The following is a 21,421-nucleotide window of genomic DNA, read 5'->3' as shown; positions in this document are numbered from 1 at the left end:
AGGAGTTGTGCACAATTCCAAACATGTCTACTGTATAAGAACTGATAGCATGTTTATTGACTCCTTTCAGTATTTAAAGAGAACACTTTGAAATATAACAAAAATCACTTTGAACCCCCCAAAAATGGAAAGACACAAAACATCAATGTCTGAATCACAGGCAATGCTGCTTCATCATTTCATTTTAAATCTCCTTGATTTAAAATCTGATGCCTCTGTAATTCTTTATTGCCAAACTTTCATGACAAAAGTCTGTGTTAACGTAAGACCTGGTTATAGCAGAAATAAAGTGCCCCTAATTTGTTGCAGATGACTTGAAGAATAACTAGCATAGGGTGATTAGGGAAGTTTTGTTGGGCAAGCTGCTTTCCATTAATTAGATTTTTATGGAAAAGTCACTGCCACACTATCCCTCCCTACAACCACCCCAGAAAATAATGAAAATGCCAATGGCTTTTAACATTGACTACAATGTAGTGCCATCAGGTAAATTGGAATGATATATAGAAATGATTTGTTCTTGTGACTTTACTAGGAAAATGAAACATAAAAGACTCTGACCTATTTAATAGTAATAGTAATAACTATTGTCTGACTCCCAGCAACATTTCCCCTCATGGCAGGTGAAATGCTTTAGACAGAAATGAGTCACCGCCCCAGTTTTGTTTAAGAAGGAAGAAAAACTGAATTGGAATGTTTATTTTCTTCCCAAATATGGCATATTTCTGTAATGTTTAGATTTAACGTATACTCAAGAGCACAGATCTCAAAGTAATTGACAGACTACCAAAAAACAACCCTAGGAAATTGTAACGGGATTTAAAACAAAAAACAAAAACGAACGTATACAGAGCTTTGTTTTCTTGTTACTTTTAATTTATAGATCGTGTTTTAATCTATTTAAACCCCACCACATGCATCTCCCCTGTTGGGGAGAGATGCTGCCTGTTTCTGTAAACGGGACTGGCGCCGGTGTGGGCTCTCTCAGCTATTCCCACGGCACGGTGGGTACGGAAAAACTTCCGACGCTTCCCACGTCAGTCAGAAACCCCATAAATAATTTAGTAATAAAAGCTCGTCCAGTCAGCGCTTCCTCAAACGTCGCGCCCCAGCATGAGGCGAGGGGGTCAAACGCGACGGTCAGTGAGCAAAGTAGCACCGCGCCCTCGTTCGTCGTCGGCGCTGCCCCCTCAGAAGCGGAGCGGCTTCTCGCGTTCTCTGGTTGCCTTGGATACCAGCCGGAGGCCTTCTTTCCTACCACCTTCGGCCGTTTGCCGCCATTCGGAGGAGCGCGTGCCGCCGAGGATCGGTTGCGGTGGGTTGCGCTTCGCCCTTTCCCTTCACTCTCCGCTCCGACCAGCCTGACATGCGCCGAGCGAAGCCCCCATGGGGCGCCTCGGTGCTGCAGAGCGCGGTTAACTGCCGCCAGTATTGGAGGACCGTGGGACAGCCGGAGGGGATCGTATCGGAACAGGACACGGACCATCATTTCGTGCATCGAAGCACCATTCCTACCATGCATTTCCAGCTCAGCTTACCCAGGTTCCTCAGCCTTCACCAAGTTTCAGGGAAAGTGGGAGGGGAAGTAAGCAGACTTAGAGAACACCTTCTCCTTTTCCCGCCATTCCTGCCGTGTAGGTGGACCACTCGGGAAAAACACTAGGTTGCAGGCATTTCTCCAATACTCTTTGTGAATGTAACCCAAACCTTACTATTTTAAGCCCGTTGGCCACTTGCAAAAACCGCACCCCCTTGCTCTCGGAGGGAAACCAGGAGAGCAGCTGAGCTCTGGGCTTGACCTCTGGCCCAAGATGGCTTCTCGTTCTTCTGATATAGCCCTCCTGGAGATTCCTACGCAAGGATTAGATTACACGAAGGCCCAAGCCCTTTCTTCCCTGTTATACTGACCAAGCAAAAACACTCATGTTCAAGCACTCTAGACCAATATTTCATAAATCCAGCCAAAAATACTCTTCAAGGAGGTTCCCCAGGGAGTCCACTGAGGCAAACGTTTGTCGGGAGGAGCAATTACCCAGTATTATTGAGGCTGCTGTTGGTGAGGATAAATGGGATGAGAAAAATGATCTGAGAGTGCCAGGGGCTGATCTGTTACCTGAGGTGTATGTAACCTATGCAGATAGATTACCTGAGCCAGTAAACATTGTGTCCAAGCAAAAAAGTCCTATTCCACCAACCCATTTCAGTGCAGCCTGTTACAAACTACCCCTGGCGAAATATACTCTGCTGGAAAATACTGTGTTTTCCTTTGCTTGTCACCATTTCACTGATAGGGATATAAGTAGTAATGAATAAGTGTTAACCCACAAAGAGTACAGGATCTGGAAAAAGGCTACTGAAAATGGTTTAGATTTAAAGCTGCATAATATGCAGTCCACAATGACTGTATAGTGGCTTGGAAGAATTACAAATACAGGAAAAGGAGGCTCAGATTTAGCCCAATTAAGTGATGGCCATAAAGAACTCAGAAGAAAATAGCCATTATATGATTACACTGGCAGAATTTCCTTTGTTCATCTCTAAACAAGAAATTATTGAGCACAGACACTGGGAAAGTGAGGTGTGACAACAGGAGATTTTATTTACTATTTACATCTAAAACAGGTTTTTGTTTTGTATAAAGTAACATTATAGTATAAAGAAACTTTTTAAAAATGCCAAAAAGCACTATGTATAATAAACTAATAATAAAATGCAAAAACAAGTAAAAAGCTAGTAAGAAAAAAAGTTGATACAAAAATTAACCTAATAACATAGATCCACTTTAACTAGCCAAAAAAAAAAAACAAACACCAGCAAACATACTAGACACATGAAAAAAACAGAATACTTTGGTGAAGTATTTAACCTGATATTATGTATTATTACATAATTTAAACATTTAAAATATTTAATATTTTTCATATTTTCTATGAAGTTCATATTTTACCCTAAAGGTAGAATAGTCATATTTCACCTAAAAGTAGAATTATCGGAGTGTGTTGAAGAATTAATTATCTGAAAGGCATCAAAATAATAATGAAATATTAGGAAACCCCATCTTTCTGTTTGAGCTTTTAAATTAAAAAGGTGAATTTACATAGAGAGTTCTTCATGTCATTAAAAGTTGCTTCTGAAAGAATAAAAAAAATGTTTGAAACAAATGAAATAGTTTTGTGAAGAGAGTCATTTAAGAACAGCTAATCTACAAAGAAGGGAAATATTTAATTTAATAGAAGAGAATATATGTAGCTCAGGGTTGAACTATGGAGTCTTTGGTGTTCTCTGAGCTTACCTGTTTGTTTGCAGACATTTCATTACCCAACTAGGTAACTTCATCAGTGCGAGTAAGTGTGGGTTTGCTCCCTGTTTATATACAGTAGCTTGCCTGGCAGTTTTGATGGAAGTGTGGCTTCCTTCTTGGTAGTTCCTCGATTAGGATACTGTTTTCTGCTTTTCATCTGCCACTGTTCTTTTGTGATTTGACCCTTCCTGGTTGAGTCATTGAGGGTTCTCTTGATCTGGTTGTCCAGTTTCTGTATTGGATTGTTGTATACTGGGATGTAGGTTTCTTTGTCCTCCAGTAATTCTTTGGCTTTCTGTATGTATTGTGTTCTGTCCACGGTAACCGTGGTTTGGCCTTTATCTGCTGGGAGCTTTGTATGAACATTATTCAGATCAGCACAAACACACTGCAACAACCCAAAACAAATTGGTAATGTAATGAATGGCAGCTAAGTTCATATATGGGAGGGGAAGACTAATATAAAAAGCCAATTTATAACTTGTTAATGTTACCTATTTTTAGATTGCCTATTCCTAAACTGGAGGACACTATTAATAGATACTTAGCTGCTCAGAAGCCACTATTGAATGATCAACAATACAGGTATAAGAAAAGAAATTAGCATTGTATTATTGTATAAGAAAAAAACCAAATATAGCAATTATATTTTTAAAAATACAAAATAGATTAAAATATATGAAAGACTTGTTTCTCTATATCTGATTGCTTTTGATACCCTAAATAGTCAACCCTTTGTTGTGTTGCTGGATTTTCTCTTGCTGGCCATGCCTAGAGGAAAAGTTGTGGGGCAATGCTGAATTCATGTTTTGCACCGAAAAAAATCCAGATTCAGTCCTGAACATACCCTGGTTTACTGAGAAAAGTTATTGTCTGGAACTTTAGAGAGCTGTTCTCAGTGTGTAGACAATGTGAATTGATTAGATCAGTAGACTAAATAGCCATATTCATACATAACATTCTAGGTCAAAATTTCATAGAACCCTGGTTTATCATTTACAATCAATAAACATGTATTGTTGCATCTTTCCGAATTGCTCCCACTTGGTTTGTTTTACTAGCAGGAGAGACAATATAATTATAAACTAACTAGTCTCCTGAACAAGCTTAGAGACTAATTATAGATACTGTTTCTATATTCTGTTTCTTTAGGAGAGTAGAAAACCAGAAATTCCAGTTTAGAACTTTTCTTTCTGCTTAATTTCTGGTTACTTTAGCTTCTTTGACTAATGGGGAGAACCAAACAAAGTGATTAGGTAGCACTTTGTACATGAACATAAGCCAAGATTCTCTGAAATACTGTTATATCATTACGTACAAAATACAGGCAGTTATTAGGCAATTTCTCCATGGTGCCACTTTTTTTTCATTTTTACAAGCTGTCCTTTCAGTGAAACCGTTGGCTTGAATGTATATTAATCCACAGCAGTACAGTATAGCCTAAAGTGTGTAAATGTTAAACAGTGCTAAATATGCTTAAGGAATATATTTTTACTTCTACTTTTATCTGTCTTCATTCCTTTCCTTTTCATTTTTTTCCATTATTATGATTACTATTATCAGCATTAGCATCATCCTCCTAATATTGTTTGAGAAAGTATAATGTGTGTTGTTGATGCTAAATCAGTTTACATATTTTGGTTTAATTTAATAGCCAGCCTTTATTTTTATCAATCAGCAATTCATTCCACAACTTTTTTAGGATATGTAGATAATAAAAGATGGTAAGGGATCATTCAGTTATTTTGAAAAGCAATAGAAAAAGGAGCAAAAATTTATTGTGCTGTTTCTCATTCATAAAAAATTCAAAAGGAAGGAGAGGGCTTTTCATGACATATTGAGATTGAGAAATCCATTCCCACCCAGAAGATATTTTTCTACCTCTTTTGCTTGCTAGTGTGAAATACCAATTTTATCCACTTATGATTTTTATTCAAAATGGCAGGGATTTAGGGCAGCTCAAGTCAGGACAGAGATTGGATTAGTTGCCATCTTCAATCTGTATTGTTGGAGCCCTGATTATAATTCATCTAAAAATTAATCCCTAAAGAACCAAAGCCTAGAATTATTTTTTAAAATTATTAAACTAATCTTTGCAGATTTAACTGCTAATTTTCTCTCTCATACTTGACTGTAAAATTAATTTTATGTTTATTTGACTCAGTAATTTCATGTGATAATTATTTAAGATATAAGCCACTAAAACACTGCTGCACAATCTGCATTCATTATGGTTTGTGTAGGAGTCATCTACAACATTGCAGATGGCATCTGAGAGACAACAGATTAAATTAAAAATAGCTGAAATCTCATGAGATTGCAAATCTCATGAGACTTCAGTGTTCTCCCCTGAAATCTTGCAAGATTGGGAAGAAACTCCTAATCTTGTGAGGTTAGGCAGAAACTCTGAAATCTCACAAGACTGAGCAGTTTCATGGTACATTAATATGTTTGTTCCCACATGACAGTGCACAGCATCTAGAAAAGTTCTGATGTCTAACATATATGGAACAAGAATATTATAATTAAATTATACATTATAACCTTAATTATAATTATAACAATTATAATTTAAATGACTATTCAAGTGTAATAATACCATAATTAATTCATTTTTAATTTCTAGAAATACTGTAAAAATTGCCAGAGAGTTTGGGAATGGAGAGGGGAAGATCATACATCGTGATCTTCTTGAACATGATCGGATTAATAAACATACAAGTTATATAGCAGGTTTGTTTTTCATATGCTTAATTATTCCTACATTATTTTCTTCAAGCTTGTTTTATTTGCTATTTATTTTTATTGAACAGATATATTTTGGTTTTGATGATCTAGCTTTATAAGGATGCTACTATCTGTTATTGAAACTGTAGTTCTTTATCCCGAAACTTAAAAAATAGGTTATGCGATGGCATGTTCACTCATGATGAAGGAAACAAGATAGTAAACTGTTTCTTTGGAGTTCCATGGCTCTCAACTAAATTTTGATTATCCCTTAGAGTAATTTAAAGGTAATCTGCAAACAAGTAATTTGCACTTTGATCAGGAATGATTTAGTTAGCCTCCATGATAATGAGAAAGGAGTCATAGAAAAGGAATGGACTATTTTTATCACTGTCTTACCTAGTGCTATGGCAGCAGTCCCTTACAGACTCTCTCTGAAGAAATATTATCTTGAATGGAATATAGTCATCTTCTGAACTGGGGCTTCATTGAAACCATACACGATCACTTGCAAATTTAAGACAAAATATTACTCAAGCAGAAATATTAAATAACCTGTCATGATGAAAATGTGCCTCTGTTGAAGTGTTATGTCAGGTAGACTATTTTTGAAGTTCTGCTTATAAGCTATGTTGTCTCATCCTCATTTAAAAGCTGAGAAGAATCATGTATGTAACTGTATAGCAGTGAAAAACAGGTGAAAATCCAAAAGTTTCAGACTGTTGTTTTACAAAAGCAAATTAAAATGTTTACTGCTTACCTTATAAAAAGTTCTAGGATAATATATGGATGGAATATTGTTTAGAAATCTCATATACTTATTTTGAGAAATTTGCAAAAAAAAGAATCAGACACAAAGAAATAAAATGAATAAATGCTACACGGCCATTTTAATTAGGTTTTCTTTACTTAAAGTATTTCAGCAGGTGGTAGTACCTAGCTGGCCTTCTCTGGGATCAGAAGCTAAGCAGGACTGAGGCTAGTTAATATTTGGATGAGACTGGCAGAGAATACCATTACCTTGTCTCTATGAAAGAGCTTGCCCTATTCTACTGAGTGTTGGGGAAGGAAGTCATGTTTAGGCTACCTTCTTTTGAGGATTTGTTTTCAGTTTTATATTATTTTGCTGTTTTAATTAGTATTTGTTTTAATTGTAGAGAACAAATTAAGTTCTGCATTATTGTTTGTTTGGTTTGCACAATAAAACCCTATACGGCAAGGTATGTCAGGGTCTGCAAGGCATTGCCTTGGTATTCCATGGAATACCTGACATTGAATCAGCATTTGTGTGAAATGGTATATTTGAGATTAATATTATTTGTGATTGTGTATGCCAGCCTGGATGAATCCCTGCAGTTTTCTTGGCAAGATTTCAGAAGTGGTTTGCCACTGCCTTCTTCCTAGGGCTGAGAGAGAATGACCAGCCCAAGGTCACCCAGTTGGCTTCATGCCTAACACAGGACTAGAATTCACAGTCTCCCAGTTTCTAGCCTGGTGCCTTAACCACTACACCAAACTGGCTCTCTAATGTAATATAATTAATATAATATATTTATGGCTTCATCACACTACCACTTTTTGGCTTTAAGAACAGCCATCCAGAGGAGAAAAAGCTATTGCCATATTCCAACACAGACTGTAAGAACTCAGAAGAGATTGCATGAGATCTCTCCCAGCAGTTTATTGCATAATGCTCAGTATTATTCAGTTAACAGAAACAACAGTTGAAACAATAATTTTATTTGAAATTAAACAAAGTTGCTCTGTGGTAAGTAAAACAGGTTTTTTTTTAACCAATTAATGGTACAAGTGATTAACACAGAAAGTGATGAAAAATGAAAGGGAAAAAAAGTTTATTGGTTATTGAAAGCTCTTACGTAGTGGTCATGCAAAATAATAACAAAACAGAGTGCAGAGCAACTTTATACAATGTACCTAGTGATGAAGTATTTTTAGCATATATGTTTTTAATAGAATAACAGATATGATTATGTGCTTAGGAACTTTCATAGATTTAGTAACATAGATTTAGTAACATAGTAACATTAACATAAAGCTGTTTTTTCTTCATTAAGGTGAGTTATGTTAGCAAAAACATAAGTGCTGAAAAGGGAGTTGTGATTAAGTCATTCGATTTTTCAAAATTTAATTCCAGTCAAATTAATTGCCTTTCAACTATATCCAAATTAGCAGTGTTTTATTAATGCCATCTTGTGAGTAAAGTAGAAAAATTGCTTCCCATTAATCATATTGATATACCAATACCAATAATGCAATCCAATAATAGCACAGAACTTATGAATAGCTTTGCATTTGTTACCATTTGAAGAGCTTTTGATCTGAACTTACAATCATTCCTGGAAGACTATGGTACAAACAAAGGTTTGGATAATGCTAACCAGACAATCAAAATTATCAATCTGACTGCCAGATTAAGGAAAATTCTATCCTATCCTATCCTATCCTATCCTATCCTATCCTAACCTATGGTGTTATTCTGAAATTAATCCAATTTTCCACAAGATGTTTAAATAAAATTAAGGAAAACTAAAACTGGAACACATTAATTTAATTGCAGATGTTTCCAGTATGGATTGTTCCCCCAGAATTATGCCAGAGAAATCAACGACATGCTAGAATCTTAATTGTTCATAAGAAATCCGAGAACTTGTTTAGTCAAGTGAAAATAATGGAAATACAGTACTGTATTGGGACTATGATTAACAAGCTGTTTCATGTATATTCAGGAAATGCTAAAGGGTTGTACGCTATACATCTGTTATACCGTACAAAAAGCCAAACTGAAGGGCTCAGCAAAAAAACAACATTATGTACAGGTAGTCCTCAATTTACAACCATAATAGGGACCAGAAAATTCATCGTTAAGCAATGGTCCTCATTGCTTAACGATGAATTTTCCGGTCCCTATTATGGTTGTAAATTGAGGACTACTTGTATATAATGTTATTTTTGTAATAAGAGTCACCTGTTATATACCTGTATATAATTATACATTTGTATATAATGCTATTTTTGTAATAAGAGTCACCATGACTGAGTTGGGTGGCCATATAAATTGTTTAAATAAATAAAATCGGGTGCGGTCATGTGATGCCTCACTTAATGTCCTATTAAGTGAGGCATCACATGACCACACCCGATTTTATTTATTTATTTAAACAATTTATATGGCCACCCAACTCAGTCATGGTGACTCTTATTACGAAAATAAAAATCCCAATACAAAACCCACTCCACGCCCCCCACTCCTCTGGTGACAACAATACATTTACACTAGCCATTTGATGGGCTCCAGGTCAGCCTGGGATTCCGAGGCCCGCTGGCACAACCTACTGGCAAAACCAAAAGATTTTCTGACCTTTTTTGCTGCGGTTGTTAAGCAAATCACTGTGGTCGTTAAGTGAGACATCACGTGAGCACAACTTGTGACCTTCCCTGTCGGCTTCCCCATTGGCTTTACTTGTCAGAAGCCAGCTGGGAAGATTGCAAATGGTGATCATGTGACTGCAGGACACTGCAACTGTCATAAATGTGCAGTGGTTGCCAAGTGCCCAAATCATGATCATGTGACCTCAGGGATGCTGTGATGGTCATAAGTGCAAGGACCAGTCATAAGTCACTTTTTTCAGTGCCTTCATAACTTTGAACAGTTGTTAAATGAATGGTCGTAAGTTGAGGACTACCTGTATTACCCCATGCAAGTTGGGGGGTGCTGCAGTGCAGCGCAAAGCAGCGCTTACAACTGCAGGGGTGCTGCAACTCCCCCCACCTGCCGATCTCCCCCCAATCTATGCCCTTTTGGCCGCTTCATTAAGGTGTAGGTAGGAAGGTATGGGACGCGCAGCTTTGGGAAGGAACAGGATGATGGGACGATGGCTTTGGGGAAGGAACAAGAGGCACGGCTTGGGAATGGCACTCAGCAGCAAAGGCCAGCAGAGTGGAGCTTGAGGCAGCATTTCTCACTGGCAGCAGTGGCACTGGGGTTGAAGTCAAGGCCCGGAGGTGGTGGCAGCTGGCTGAGACTGCTGAAGGCCTCGGGCCTCTATTCCAGCTCTGGTGCTGCCACTGCCAAGTGCCACTATGCAGGACAGCCAAAAGGGCATAGATGGAGAGATAGGCAGGTGGGGGGAGTTGCAGCACACCTGCAGTTGTAAATGCGAGCAGGCTGCCAAGCACCCAAATTTTGATCATGTGACTGCAGGAATGCTGCAGTGGCCTTCAGGCACAGGTCATAAGTCCATTTTTTCAGCACTGTTGTAATTTCAAGTAGTCACTGAATGAATGGTCATTAAGCGAGGACTGTGTAACTGGATTCTCTGGCTTCTTTGTCTCTGACTTCACAGATCATAACTAAAAGCACACTCAAACATATATTAAAGAAAATTGTTTTTTAAAATTGTATATTAAGAGATGTACATTTTACAGAAAATTACAAAAATAAATGCAGCTTTTCTTGTTCTTAAAAAAATGTGGGACCTGTTTGATTTTCCTTAATACCTCTGTATTAAACATTAAATATATCAAACAGCTAAATATATTTTGTTAACTGAATTCTTTTTATTTTTGTAGGACCATGGTATGACATGTATCTTTCTTCAAGAGATCCAGTTGTTTTCAACTACAACCCTTTCATTTCTTTAAATCCTGATCCCAAACCTGGATACAATAATCAAGTAGTTAGAGCAACCAATCTTGTTGTTTCAGCATTAAAGTTTCTTAACTCCCTGAAGAATGACTATTTACGGCCAGATATATACTATGTAAACCGCAAATGGGGTCAAAGTAAAATGTTCAAACATTTCATCCGTGCTCTTCCACCAACTGTATCCTGGTATGGAGCATATCTGGTAAATGCTTATCCTTTAGACATGTCACAGTATAAATCTCTCTTCAATAGTACCAGGATACCTAATTTAAGTAAAGATACATTATTTACAAGTGAATTTGCAAGACATTTGTTGGTGATGAGAAATGGTCATCTTTATGTTTTCGAAGTACTAGATCCTTTTGGTAATATTCTACATCCATCTGAAATTCAGGCTCATTTAGCACAAATAATATTTGATGCTGATCGTTTGCCTAGTTTTGAACTTTCGTATCTCACAACTGAAGAAAGAAATACTTGGGCAAATGTAAGACAGCAACTTGTCCAAAAAGGTAATGAAGAAAATTTGAAGAAAATTGATAGTGCAGTCTTCTGCCTTTGTTTAGATAATGCTTCCCCCCAAAATGAAATTGAACTCACTCATTGTTTTCTTCATGGATATGGTTTTAATCGCTGGTTTGACAAATCCTTTAGTCTGATTGTCACTAGTGATGGAAATGCAGGAGTAAATTTTGAACACTCTTGGGGAGATGGAGTCGCAGTTCTGCGTTTTATTAATGAAGTCTATAGAGACAGTACAGAGCATCCAGCTCTTGTGCCAGAATCCAGTCCAGCTTTATTTGTAACATCTTGTGACAAGCTTGAATTTAATCTCAACCATTCAATAACATCTGCTATAAGTGCTGCACGTACAAAATTTGATGAAACATTGAAAACGTTTTGTGTAAAATCATTTAAGTATGAAAAGTTTGGGAAAGAGTATATAGTGAATAAAAACTTGAGTCCGGATGCTGTGTTTCAGCTTGCATGTCAAATGGCTGTCTATCGTCAGTATGGAAAGTTTCTTCCTTCTTATGAAGCATGTAGTACTGCAGCTTTTAAACATGGTCGCACTGAAACAATTCGTCCAACATCTGTGTACACTAAAAAGTGTGCAGATGCATTCATTGGTGAACGAGGAAAGCATAACATTGAAGATATGAGAAATATAATTGACGAATGTTCAAAGTACCATAGACGCTTGCAGCTGGAAGCTACATTAGGTTAGGTCTTTTCAATATTTTGTCATTTATATGTTTTAGCTAAGTCTTGTGATAAAGTCTATGAATGATACTTACGTGGATTGTTCAATAATACTTTATGTGTTGTTTAACTCTGTAGAATATGAAAAGGATGGGGTGTCTATTGTGGGATGTACCTTACAGAAAGGATCGTTAGGAAAGTTCACATAGTTTAACTAGTTCCTAATTCTAACCTTGTTATAGTTATAACTTTGATAAGTTATGGAAAAATATAGAATGCAGCAAGCTTTTTATAAACTTTAATTCATTTATATCTGTCTTTCCTCTAAGTAACTCAAATCATTATGCTTCCTAGTTGAATGGGGATTTGAATCCTCTCTAATCCAGTGCTACTGCTGCACTATATAGGCTTTTTTAATTATTGGAAGAAAAATGCTAAAGGACACATCTTTTTCTTTCCTTATGAACATTGTGAAAATGGATTGCTTGCCTTATTCAGTATTCTACAGTCCTGGGATTTCCTGGTGATCCCCCATCCAAGCACTAACTAGGTCTGACTCTGCTAAAATCTGCTAAGATTTTTTTCCATATCAGCCAAGGTCATCTAGGAGCTACCATCTTCTGTCATCAGGAACTGAGCTTGACTTAAGGGCTATTTTTAATGATATTAACCTATATCCACTACAGTCAGTCCTCATTTAGCAATTGCCTCATTTCGGAACTGTTCATGGTTACAACAGTGATGAAAAAATAACTTCATGACCAATCCTTGCATTTTTGACCTTTGCAGGTCTGTAAAGTAAAAGAAAATGAAGTAAGAACATAAGCACAGTTGTGGTTTCGTTTAGTAACCTCTTTGCTTAACAACCAACTTGCCAGTCCCAATTGTGGTTGCTAAATGAGGACTATCTGTAGCGACTTTTTTTAAATGAGAGAATATCATCTGTCCAAATGGAGGATAGTTAGGACACACAATATTTTAAAAGGGGATGTATGATTGTTTTATTGTATTAAATAAAAATTATTTGTATTAGAGAAAGGTTTTGTGGAAAAAACAACAATAACCAAACACTGGATTGCAGTTCTATTCGGGAATTCTACAATAGAGGGAAGGAAGTAACTTATAAGCACTACATAAACTCTGTAATTTATATCTGGATAATCCCAAATTCTGCAGAACTATATATATTTATATACATTCTCTGTCTTCCAAAAATTCTGTGGAATTTTGACTTGTGATTGTTATAATTACGAAGAAGTTCTTTTCTTTTATGTCAGTAACAGCCCATGCCTTGTGAAACACCCTTCCCCTGGGGATCTGCCAGGCCCCCACACTTTTAGCCTTCTGGAAAGGCCTGGCTTTTCCTCAGGTACTGGGATAGAGGTAAAGTTGGCACCCGAGGATTGGAGATGGTGGGTCAGGCACCTTTTTTTTTTTCTTGTTTTTGCTTATTATTCTTGTGAGCCACCCAAAGTTGTGTTTTATGAGATAGGCGGCCATATAAGTTTTTAAAGTAAATAAATAAATTAGAAGCTTTTTGCAATAATTCTACCATTAAAACTTACCTTTTTCAGCATTTGCATTTTAAATCTTCGTTTATTTGTTTTACAAGCAGGTATCTCTAGGTAACATCATCCTAGAAATACAGGTTTGGATTTTTAAAATTTATTTCTTTAGACTGAAGAGAACTATTTGAGAACCAGTTTTTAATCAATAATTGTATAGAAATTACCTCTTTCTTGATGTGAGTTCACATGTCTCCTTTACAGCTTTGTTATTAGGACTAACCATGAAAGTTCTGAAATAAGCATGTATTAGTTATACACATGTTTATATTGCTGGTAGTTGTACATGTTAATAAATATATTTAGGTACCTAAAGTTATTACCTTATTAGTGGGGAATATTTATTAGTTTCTACAGGATCTACTAGATACTGTTGAAGACAAATATGCAAATCAAACATACCACAAAATTAAAGCTCATAAACAGTGTGAATCAGAAATATTCTTCACATTGGGGAACAATTATGAGCCATTACTAAATGAAGTCCATTTTCACAAATTATATTTAAGTAGGATTTCAAATTTAACAAAAGTAAATAGTTTTGGGAAAAAACTTACCTTGGCATTTATTATATTTAATTTTTCCTCTTATTTTCTATCATGCAATAGCAGTATTCAGATATAATGCATTCTCAGCATTGTAAAAGCCAATTTGCATGTTACAAAGAATTAGCATAAATGAACCCCTTCTAATATTACATTCAATGCTAAATCTATAAGATCCATTGGTATTTTAGCTTAGAAAAGGTTTGTGAGCATTTTATACATTGCATCTGACATGCAAAATAGTATTCAATTTTACAGGTAGTGTTCGCTTAACAACCATTCATTCAGTGACCGTTTGATGACGTTGAACGAGTGGTACTTACGACCAGTCCTTAAAGTTCTGGCTGTCGCAGCACCCCTGCGGTCACATGATCTCGATTCAGGTGCTTGGCACCCAGCCCACATTTCTGACCATTGCAGTGTCCCGCAGTCACATTATTGTAACTTGCAATCGTCACTGCCAGCTTCCCACAAACAAAGTCAATGGGGAAGCCTGCAGGAAGGTGGAAGTTGCGGTCACATGAGGTCTTCACTTAATGACCCATGGTGATTCGCTTAACAATGGCAACTGGGGACTGCCCTTAGCCATTGCTAAGCAGCACAGTCATGTAATGTCGCACTTTATGATTGCATCATTTAGCGACAGAAATTCCAGTCCCAATTACCGTTGTTGAGCAAAGACTACCTGTAATTCTTAAACTATCAGTATATTAATTACATGAAACTGGGAGACCTAATTCAATGTTCCCTTTTCATTTAGATCTTTTCTGTCCTATATGTAGCATGTCACAATATTACTAGTTCTTCATTATTGTGGTCTCTGTGCAAAAGGCATATGTGTTCTGCATTTGCACTGAAACTCCATCTGGAACCTTCTTCAAATGAGATTTTTGCAGGAAGTGAATCCATGCAGTTCATGCTCCTAGGCCAAAGATACAAAAATTGGCCCACCAATGCCCCTTGGGGTCCCAAGAGCACTCCTACTTGGGTGAACAGAGCTAAGAATTTTACCTCTCCACCCCATCTTTTGGAATTTGGGAAGGTAAGGAACAAAATGGAAAGAACATTTTACCCCATCAAACCTCATCACTTACATGGAGTATAAGTGGCATTAATATAAGCAATTTATTTTCAGAGAGAAGCCTATCAAATGTTAGTTAGTATTACTCTGCTTTTCCCTCTGTCTGTCTTCCTTGACATCAATAAGTGGAGCCAACTATTAGTGTCTAAGCCAACAAAAACTACCTCTGCTAAGGGATAAACCCAGCCCACGTACCTACAGTATTAGCTGATCCTTTGTTATCAGTTCCATTTGCCATTGTGGATCATTCCAAGGATACAGAACCTGGCCAGTGTTGAAGTAGCCCTTTTGGATAAACTGCTGTTATCATCTGAACAGATTGTCCACTATGGACTTGACAATCCTTGCCCTAACACACTGCCATCTGTTCAAGATCTCTACCAGCTGTATTCAGAGAATCTAATCTCCAGAAGCCCATCTGTTTTATTTTCTGGTAGCAGCTGAATTAGACTCATTTCATAGTATCCCCATTGGATATTAATTTGGCATACTGCATTGCCCCAAACCCTTGGTCTTCAAGTAGTGTAGCCAGCTTTTAAGGGTGACACTCTGAAATGTTTTTCATTTGAAAACTTACACAGGACAACATCAGTCCTTTCAGACCTTTTCCAATTAGCTAAGGATTTGCAGCAAATTCAGCTTTTAAAGAAATGGAGAAGGTTGGATTCCAAATGATCAGGTATGCTAAGTTTTTCTCTTGGAGAATATAGCTTCTTTTCTCTTATTTAGCATACAACAAAAAGGGTCTAGGTATTGCTTTACTCTTAGAGGCTTTGCAGCTTTCCAAACAACAAATTAGTATTACAAGCGTGTCTTGACTGCACCTCTACATTCCTGGTAGAGGCCACTGAATTTTGAACCTATGCTTGGCTATGTACCACAGAGTTTTCACAGGAGGTTCAAAACTGACTAGAAGGCCTGCTCTGCCAGGACATAGTGTTATCAGCAGATTACAAAAGATTTAAAAACATTGCCTGTTGGATAGATATAGATCCAACTAACTCTTCATCCTCTTCTCAGTTTCACCCTTGGTACTGTGGCACTGGGACTTTCTTATGATAAGCAGGAGATGGCATATTGAGAGAACAGTGTAGAAGCATAGGATGCCTCTAGATGTATATTTGACACAACAATTATATCAGATGACCTTCCCTTTCATTCTAGGCTCCCTCACTAAAGCCTTGCAGGGTATTACATTGGATATTTCAGTATTGACTATAGTGGCTATGATTATCCAGCAGAATTCCAATAGCAGAATGCAATAACCATGCAAGGATGTCTGTCACACTTTCCAGCCAGCCCAACTGTATTGATTATACTTTTGCAGGAAAAGGCTCCAGCCCCAATCAAGCCTGTTCTACCATCCCAACTAAGCACTAATTTCTATTATTGGGTAGCAAAGCCAAATGGAGAGGTGCAATTAATACTAGATTTTTGTGGTCTCCAGATAAATTCAAACTGAAATTTAGACAAATAAGATTGTAGAACAACTGGCCATTCTTCTATCTAAGGGATTTATTTGCATCATAGATGTAAAAGATGTTTGCTTCCACCTAGCCTGTCACCCATACCACTAGAAGTATCTGCTTTACACTGGACAGCTCTTCTCTCCAGTTTCAGGTGCTGCTCTTCAGCGTCTCCACCGCCCCAAGGGTTTCCATCAAATGCATCTCCATCTCCATCTCCATCTCTTGGGCATTCAAATTTACTCTTACACTGATCACTGGCTTATAGCTTATTTATCTCATCTGTTGTTACAAACAAAACAAAACAGGTCCAATATATTAAGTGAAAATAGACCAGAACTCATGGTTTACACAGCAAAGCCTTTCTAATCCCTTCTTGAGTGTGACAGTGTATATCGACACCCAGTTGGATTTTCAGGTAGTATGCACTTTCTAGACTTATCACTAAGCCACTTTTCTGTCATCTTTCACCCACAACACAGGTCAACAATCTCGGATTGGGCTTCTGTTATTCAGTGTTTGCTCAAATTCATGGTGTCAATCATATTGGTTATATAGCATACCAGACTTTGGAAGTAAATCCTGAAAAGGTTGTATTTGATTGTTTTTTAAAGTGAAGTATCTATTCCAGGATCATGAAAAACCCTCACAGATGTTATCAGTTTTCAGCTAACCGCCTCCATCCTACCACAGTGCACAAAGTTCAGTTGATAGGGAAGTACCTACAATAATGTTATTTATAATAGCTCTGAATGTTCACTGTGATTGCTGTTGTAGCCAGGAGACTGAGTTTCAAGTCAGTAGAAAATGTTTTTCTCCAGAGGTGGAATGAAACACTACTGTATGCATTTTATTGAATTTGAAAGATCACCAAGATTATCCATTGGATATACTTCACCAAAATGCTTTCAGATTCTAGCGACAATTTGGTGGCCACGTCAGCTTTTTTTTCTTTCTCTATTGAATTGATCTCAGGGCTTCAACTCCTACAGCAGCACATTCTCTTAATTTTGAACATGGGAATGTGCATCATCACTGTTTTTGCTATCTTCATTTGGCAGTCTTATTTCTGTGGACAGGACTTGCTAAAAGGATGTGATGGAATTCCTTGTAAAACACGATATGACTTTTTAAGCACTGCTTATATGTCAGAAATGACCTACTGTTTCATCTTTTGTCTCCCTGACAGTCAGTGCCATGGTGGAATCTTTCCATTATGCACTCCTATCTCATAAGGAGGCCATTCAGCCATTCAAGCCATTGGCCACCACAAATCTATATCTCTTTAAATTAGGTTTCCTTGTAATGATTATGTCAGTTCACTCATATGAATTGTATGTCCTTAGAGCAGATTCTCCCCATTCCTCTAATTATATCCAGATAAAATGATACTGCAAAAGAACTGGACTTTTTTTTCTAAAGACGAGTTCAGATTTCCATTTAAATACGCCATTAGGACTTATTGCACTCTTCTCTCCAATCCAAGAACATTCTTCTTTCACTGGGTGTACAGTGACCCATCGCATTTTGTATAGGCAACATCAAGGAGTTCTGTTCTTCTCTGCCTTTAAAAAGTTTCTTTACAATATTATGCAATCTGGTATAAATCCATCATTGCTTTATATTATCAGTTGGCTTATCTCACATCTGCTTCTCTCTATGGTTTGAGAAATGCCAACATCAACTTACAGACTTCTTTTTCATGGGGTCTGGTTGGACCTCTATAAAGAAACTACTTGGTCCTACCAGCTGAAATTTGTAAGACGCTACCAGCTAGACTTTTGGCCAAGAGTAAATGCCAATTCTGGCAGAGTTGCATTATCCTCTGTGCTTTCTTAACTGCAGCACTCGACCCACAGCCTTCAAGGTTCTCTTACTTATTATCCATATATGTGGTGCACAGAGACCATAATGAAGAACAGATTGCTTAACTGTAACTGTAGTTCTTTGTCTTGTCATCCGTGCATTTACTCAGCCAACATTTTCCTTGCTGTAGGTGCCTGCCTCGGTAGGTATTCCTGATTTCTGGGCTGAAATGACAGTCTCTTGAGAACTGAGGGGAATGCAGGAGTTTCTTCTAGGAGCATGCACAGTAGGGATACACTTTCTGCCAGAAATCCCACCTACAGAAGATTTCTGGTTGGGCTTGGTGCAGGCACAGAACCCATATATTTGTTGGACAGATGATCACTCAAACAACCATAGTTACAGGTAAGCAGCTAATATTTATGTTGCCCTACATTTGCATACAATAGTTGGTTTTTGAGTGTTTGGTGAAAAACAGACAAAAAGATATTTTCATAAGCATCCTATATTCCTCTTGACAAAATTCAGATGTGCGTGTATGTGTGTGTCAGTGCTTTATTAGAATCCCATGAAAAATTCTGAAGTTTTCATATTGTTCTTATTATCATTTATGAAATAGCTATTTGGTATTTTGAATAATTTGGAAATAATGAATAAAAAGGAAGATGAAAATAGTAGATAAACAACAGAATGAGGAAAAAGGTTGGGGAAAAAAATAGCTAAAAAAATAAAATACTAAAAGCAGAGAGCAGATTCGCTGTACTAATTTATTAATTAAATTATTTATTAATTAAATTTTTCAACCGCCCATCTCCCCCCAATGGGGGAACGCTGGGCGATTCACAACAAACATTAAAAACATAAAATATATAAATAAATAAAACCTTAATTAAAAACATTACTAAAAAGAAGAAGGAGAGACCAAGAGGATGAAAAATCTGAGGCTAAAGGCAGAAGGCCTCTATGGGGCGAGCCATCCCCATGCTTGAAGTATTCCCACCCCACCCCAGGCCAGGTGGCAGAACCAGGTCTTCAAAGCCTTACGGAAGGCCAGGAGTGTGGGGGCTAATCACATCTCCAGGGGCAGAATGTCCCAAAGAGCAGGGGCTACCGCAGAGAAGGCCCACCTTCTGGACCCCGCCAGTCGAAGTTCTTTCACTGAGGGGGTCCGAAGCATGCCCTCTCTGTGTGATCAGGTGGGACGGGTTGAAGTCATAGGGGAGAGGCGGTCCCTTAGATAACCTGGTCCCATGCCATGTAGGGCTTTAAAGGTGATAACCAACACCTTGAATTGGACCCAGAAGCAAACTGGCACCCAATGCAGCTCGCAGAGCAGAGGCGTTACATGGGCCCTCCTTGGGGCTCTAACAATAGCCCATGCGGCTGCATTCTGGACCAGCTGTAGCTTCCTGATACTCTTCAAGGGCAGCCCCATGTAGAGCGCATTGCAGTAGTCTATCTGGGAGATAACAAGGGCGTGAGTGACTGTTTGAAGGGCATCCCGATCCAGGAAAGGGCGTAACTGATGCACAACCCGAAGTTGTGCAAAGGTCCTCCTTGCCATTGCTGCCACCTGCTCTTCAAGCAGGAGCCGTGAGTCTAGGAGGACCCCCAGATTACTCACTGGGTCTGTCTGGGGCAGTGCCACCCCATCATTCATGGTTTCATGATTTGCTTAACTCATGGTTAATTTCATGGCTTGCTTAACTGGAGTTTATTATATAAGCCACTAATATTTGGATTCATATACCACAATTAATTATACCCCAAGTTACACGAAGTACAATGGCTAGATTCACGCAACAAGTTAAACCAAACCCAGACAAATTAATTCATGTCTTAGTGCACTATGAACCTCTTCAATCTCTTTTTGGAGGGTCATAATACTTACACTTTAACATGATAAAATAGGAGGCTTTTTTCTTGCATAGATACTGGAACATCAGAAATTATATAAAGTAGCAAATCTAATCAGATCCCATAATCCACCAAACATGAAACACTCTGAATTCCAAATTATTTCAATGCAAGAATGTTGATTGTGTCCAGAGCTTGTTAGTACTGATGAATCTTCAGAGTGAATGTATTTGGTTAGAGGGCGCTTGATTTCATCTTATTCTGTACAACAGCTATAATGAGTTCATAGTATAAATATCCTACTCACTCTTTATGTTCAATGAATCTGCCTCTTTTTTTATCCAGGTCAAGGATTTGATCGCCACCTATTTGCCTTGAAGTACCTTGTCCAGCGCAGAGGTGGAAATATTCCTGATATTTATAATGATCCAGCCTATAAAAACATAAACCATATTATCATTTCAACTAGTACGCTAAGCACTCCAGCAGTTAATCATGGTGGATTTGGACCAGTAGTGCCAGATGGCTTTGGGATTGGATATAACATGTTTGATACCTGGATAGGATGTCTCATAACTAGCTATTTGGAGCGGGACTTAGATGAACTTCTGAGATGTCTTGAGTATACACTGAATGATATATTTGAAGTCTTAGAAGAAAGAAGACTTAAGTAGTATTAAAATATTTTGAATTGACTAAATAATGATTCAAAAACAGCTGATATTTAAATAATGTATATATTACTATGAAATGTAATAGTAGATTAAGTAGCACAACAAAGCTGTAGAAAATAAACATTTTAAATAAACCTTAAAACAGTTTTAATGACAAGATATTAATACTGAAATCTTGTGTTCTCCATGTATTTCTGTTATTTCTCTTATTTAAAGATTAAATAAAATATCAACGTTTTCAATTGATTTTATTGATTTTCTGGAGCTTTACATGCCTAACAAATCAACATTTGCTGAAAAGCATAAAATTCTGGGAGTTCCAAAACCCTTATGTAAATTATTTATTAGAAGTATTTTATTTGACAAAGTAAATGCCCAATAGAATTAAAAAATAAAATGTTGGGATGGTATTTCATGACATGGAAAGCTGTGCATATATGTTTTGTCATATGAAAAGAGGGGATATTAATAGAATAATGTTAAGTGACTTTTTCCTTTTATATATTCATGCTGAAATTACTTCATATATA

The 21,421-nt window shown here is 37.4% G+C and overlaps 2 protein-coding genes across 2 annotated transcripts in view; one reads left to right on the top strand and one right to left on the bottom strand.

The window, feature by feature from the left end:
- The window catches only part of RHOBTB3 (Rho related BTB domain containing 3), an 87,356-nt gene that overhangs the window by 43,088 nt on the left and 22,847 nt on the right, over positions 1–21,421 (bottom strand). The window contains exon 2 of the mRNA XM_088129910.1: positions 20,525–20,650. The gene's annotated coding sequence lies outside the window, so the exon portion shown is untranslated. The remainder of the gene's footprint in view (positions 1–20,524; positions 20,651–21,421) is intronic.
- LOC103059017 (carnitine O-palmitoyltransferase 2, mitochondrial-like) lies at positions 1,367–20,891 on the top strand. Its single transcript, XM_007430928.1, has 5 exons — positions 1,367–1,542; positions 3,806–3,886; positions 5,928–6,034; positions 10,619–11,917; positions 20,563–20,891. The coding sequence occupies exons 1-5, from the start codon at positions 1,367–1,369 to the stop codon at positions 20,889–20,891; spliced, it is 1,992 nt and encodes a 663-aa protein (XP_007430990.1).

Source organism: Python bivittatus, unplaced genomic scaffold (genome assembly GCF_059951505.1).
Source record: "Python bivittatus isolate LINGU-HERP-01145 unplaced genomic scaffold, Pbiv_v1 ctg000850_np1212, whole genome shotgun sequence".
NCBI classification, from domain to species: Eukaryota; Metazoa; Chordata; class Lepidosauria; order Squamata; family Pythonidae; genus Python; species Python bivittatus.
The sequence above is the reverse complement of the archived record's forward strand: the minus strand, read 5'-3'. Positions and strand labels throughout refer to the sequence as shown.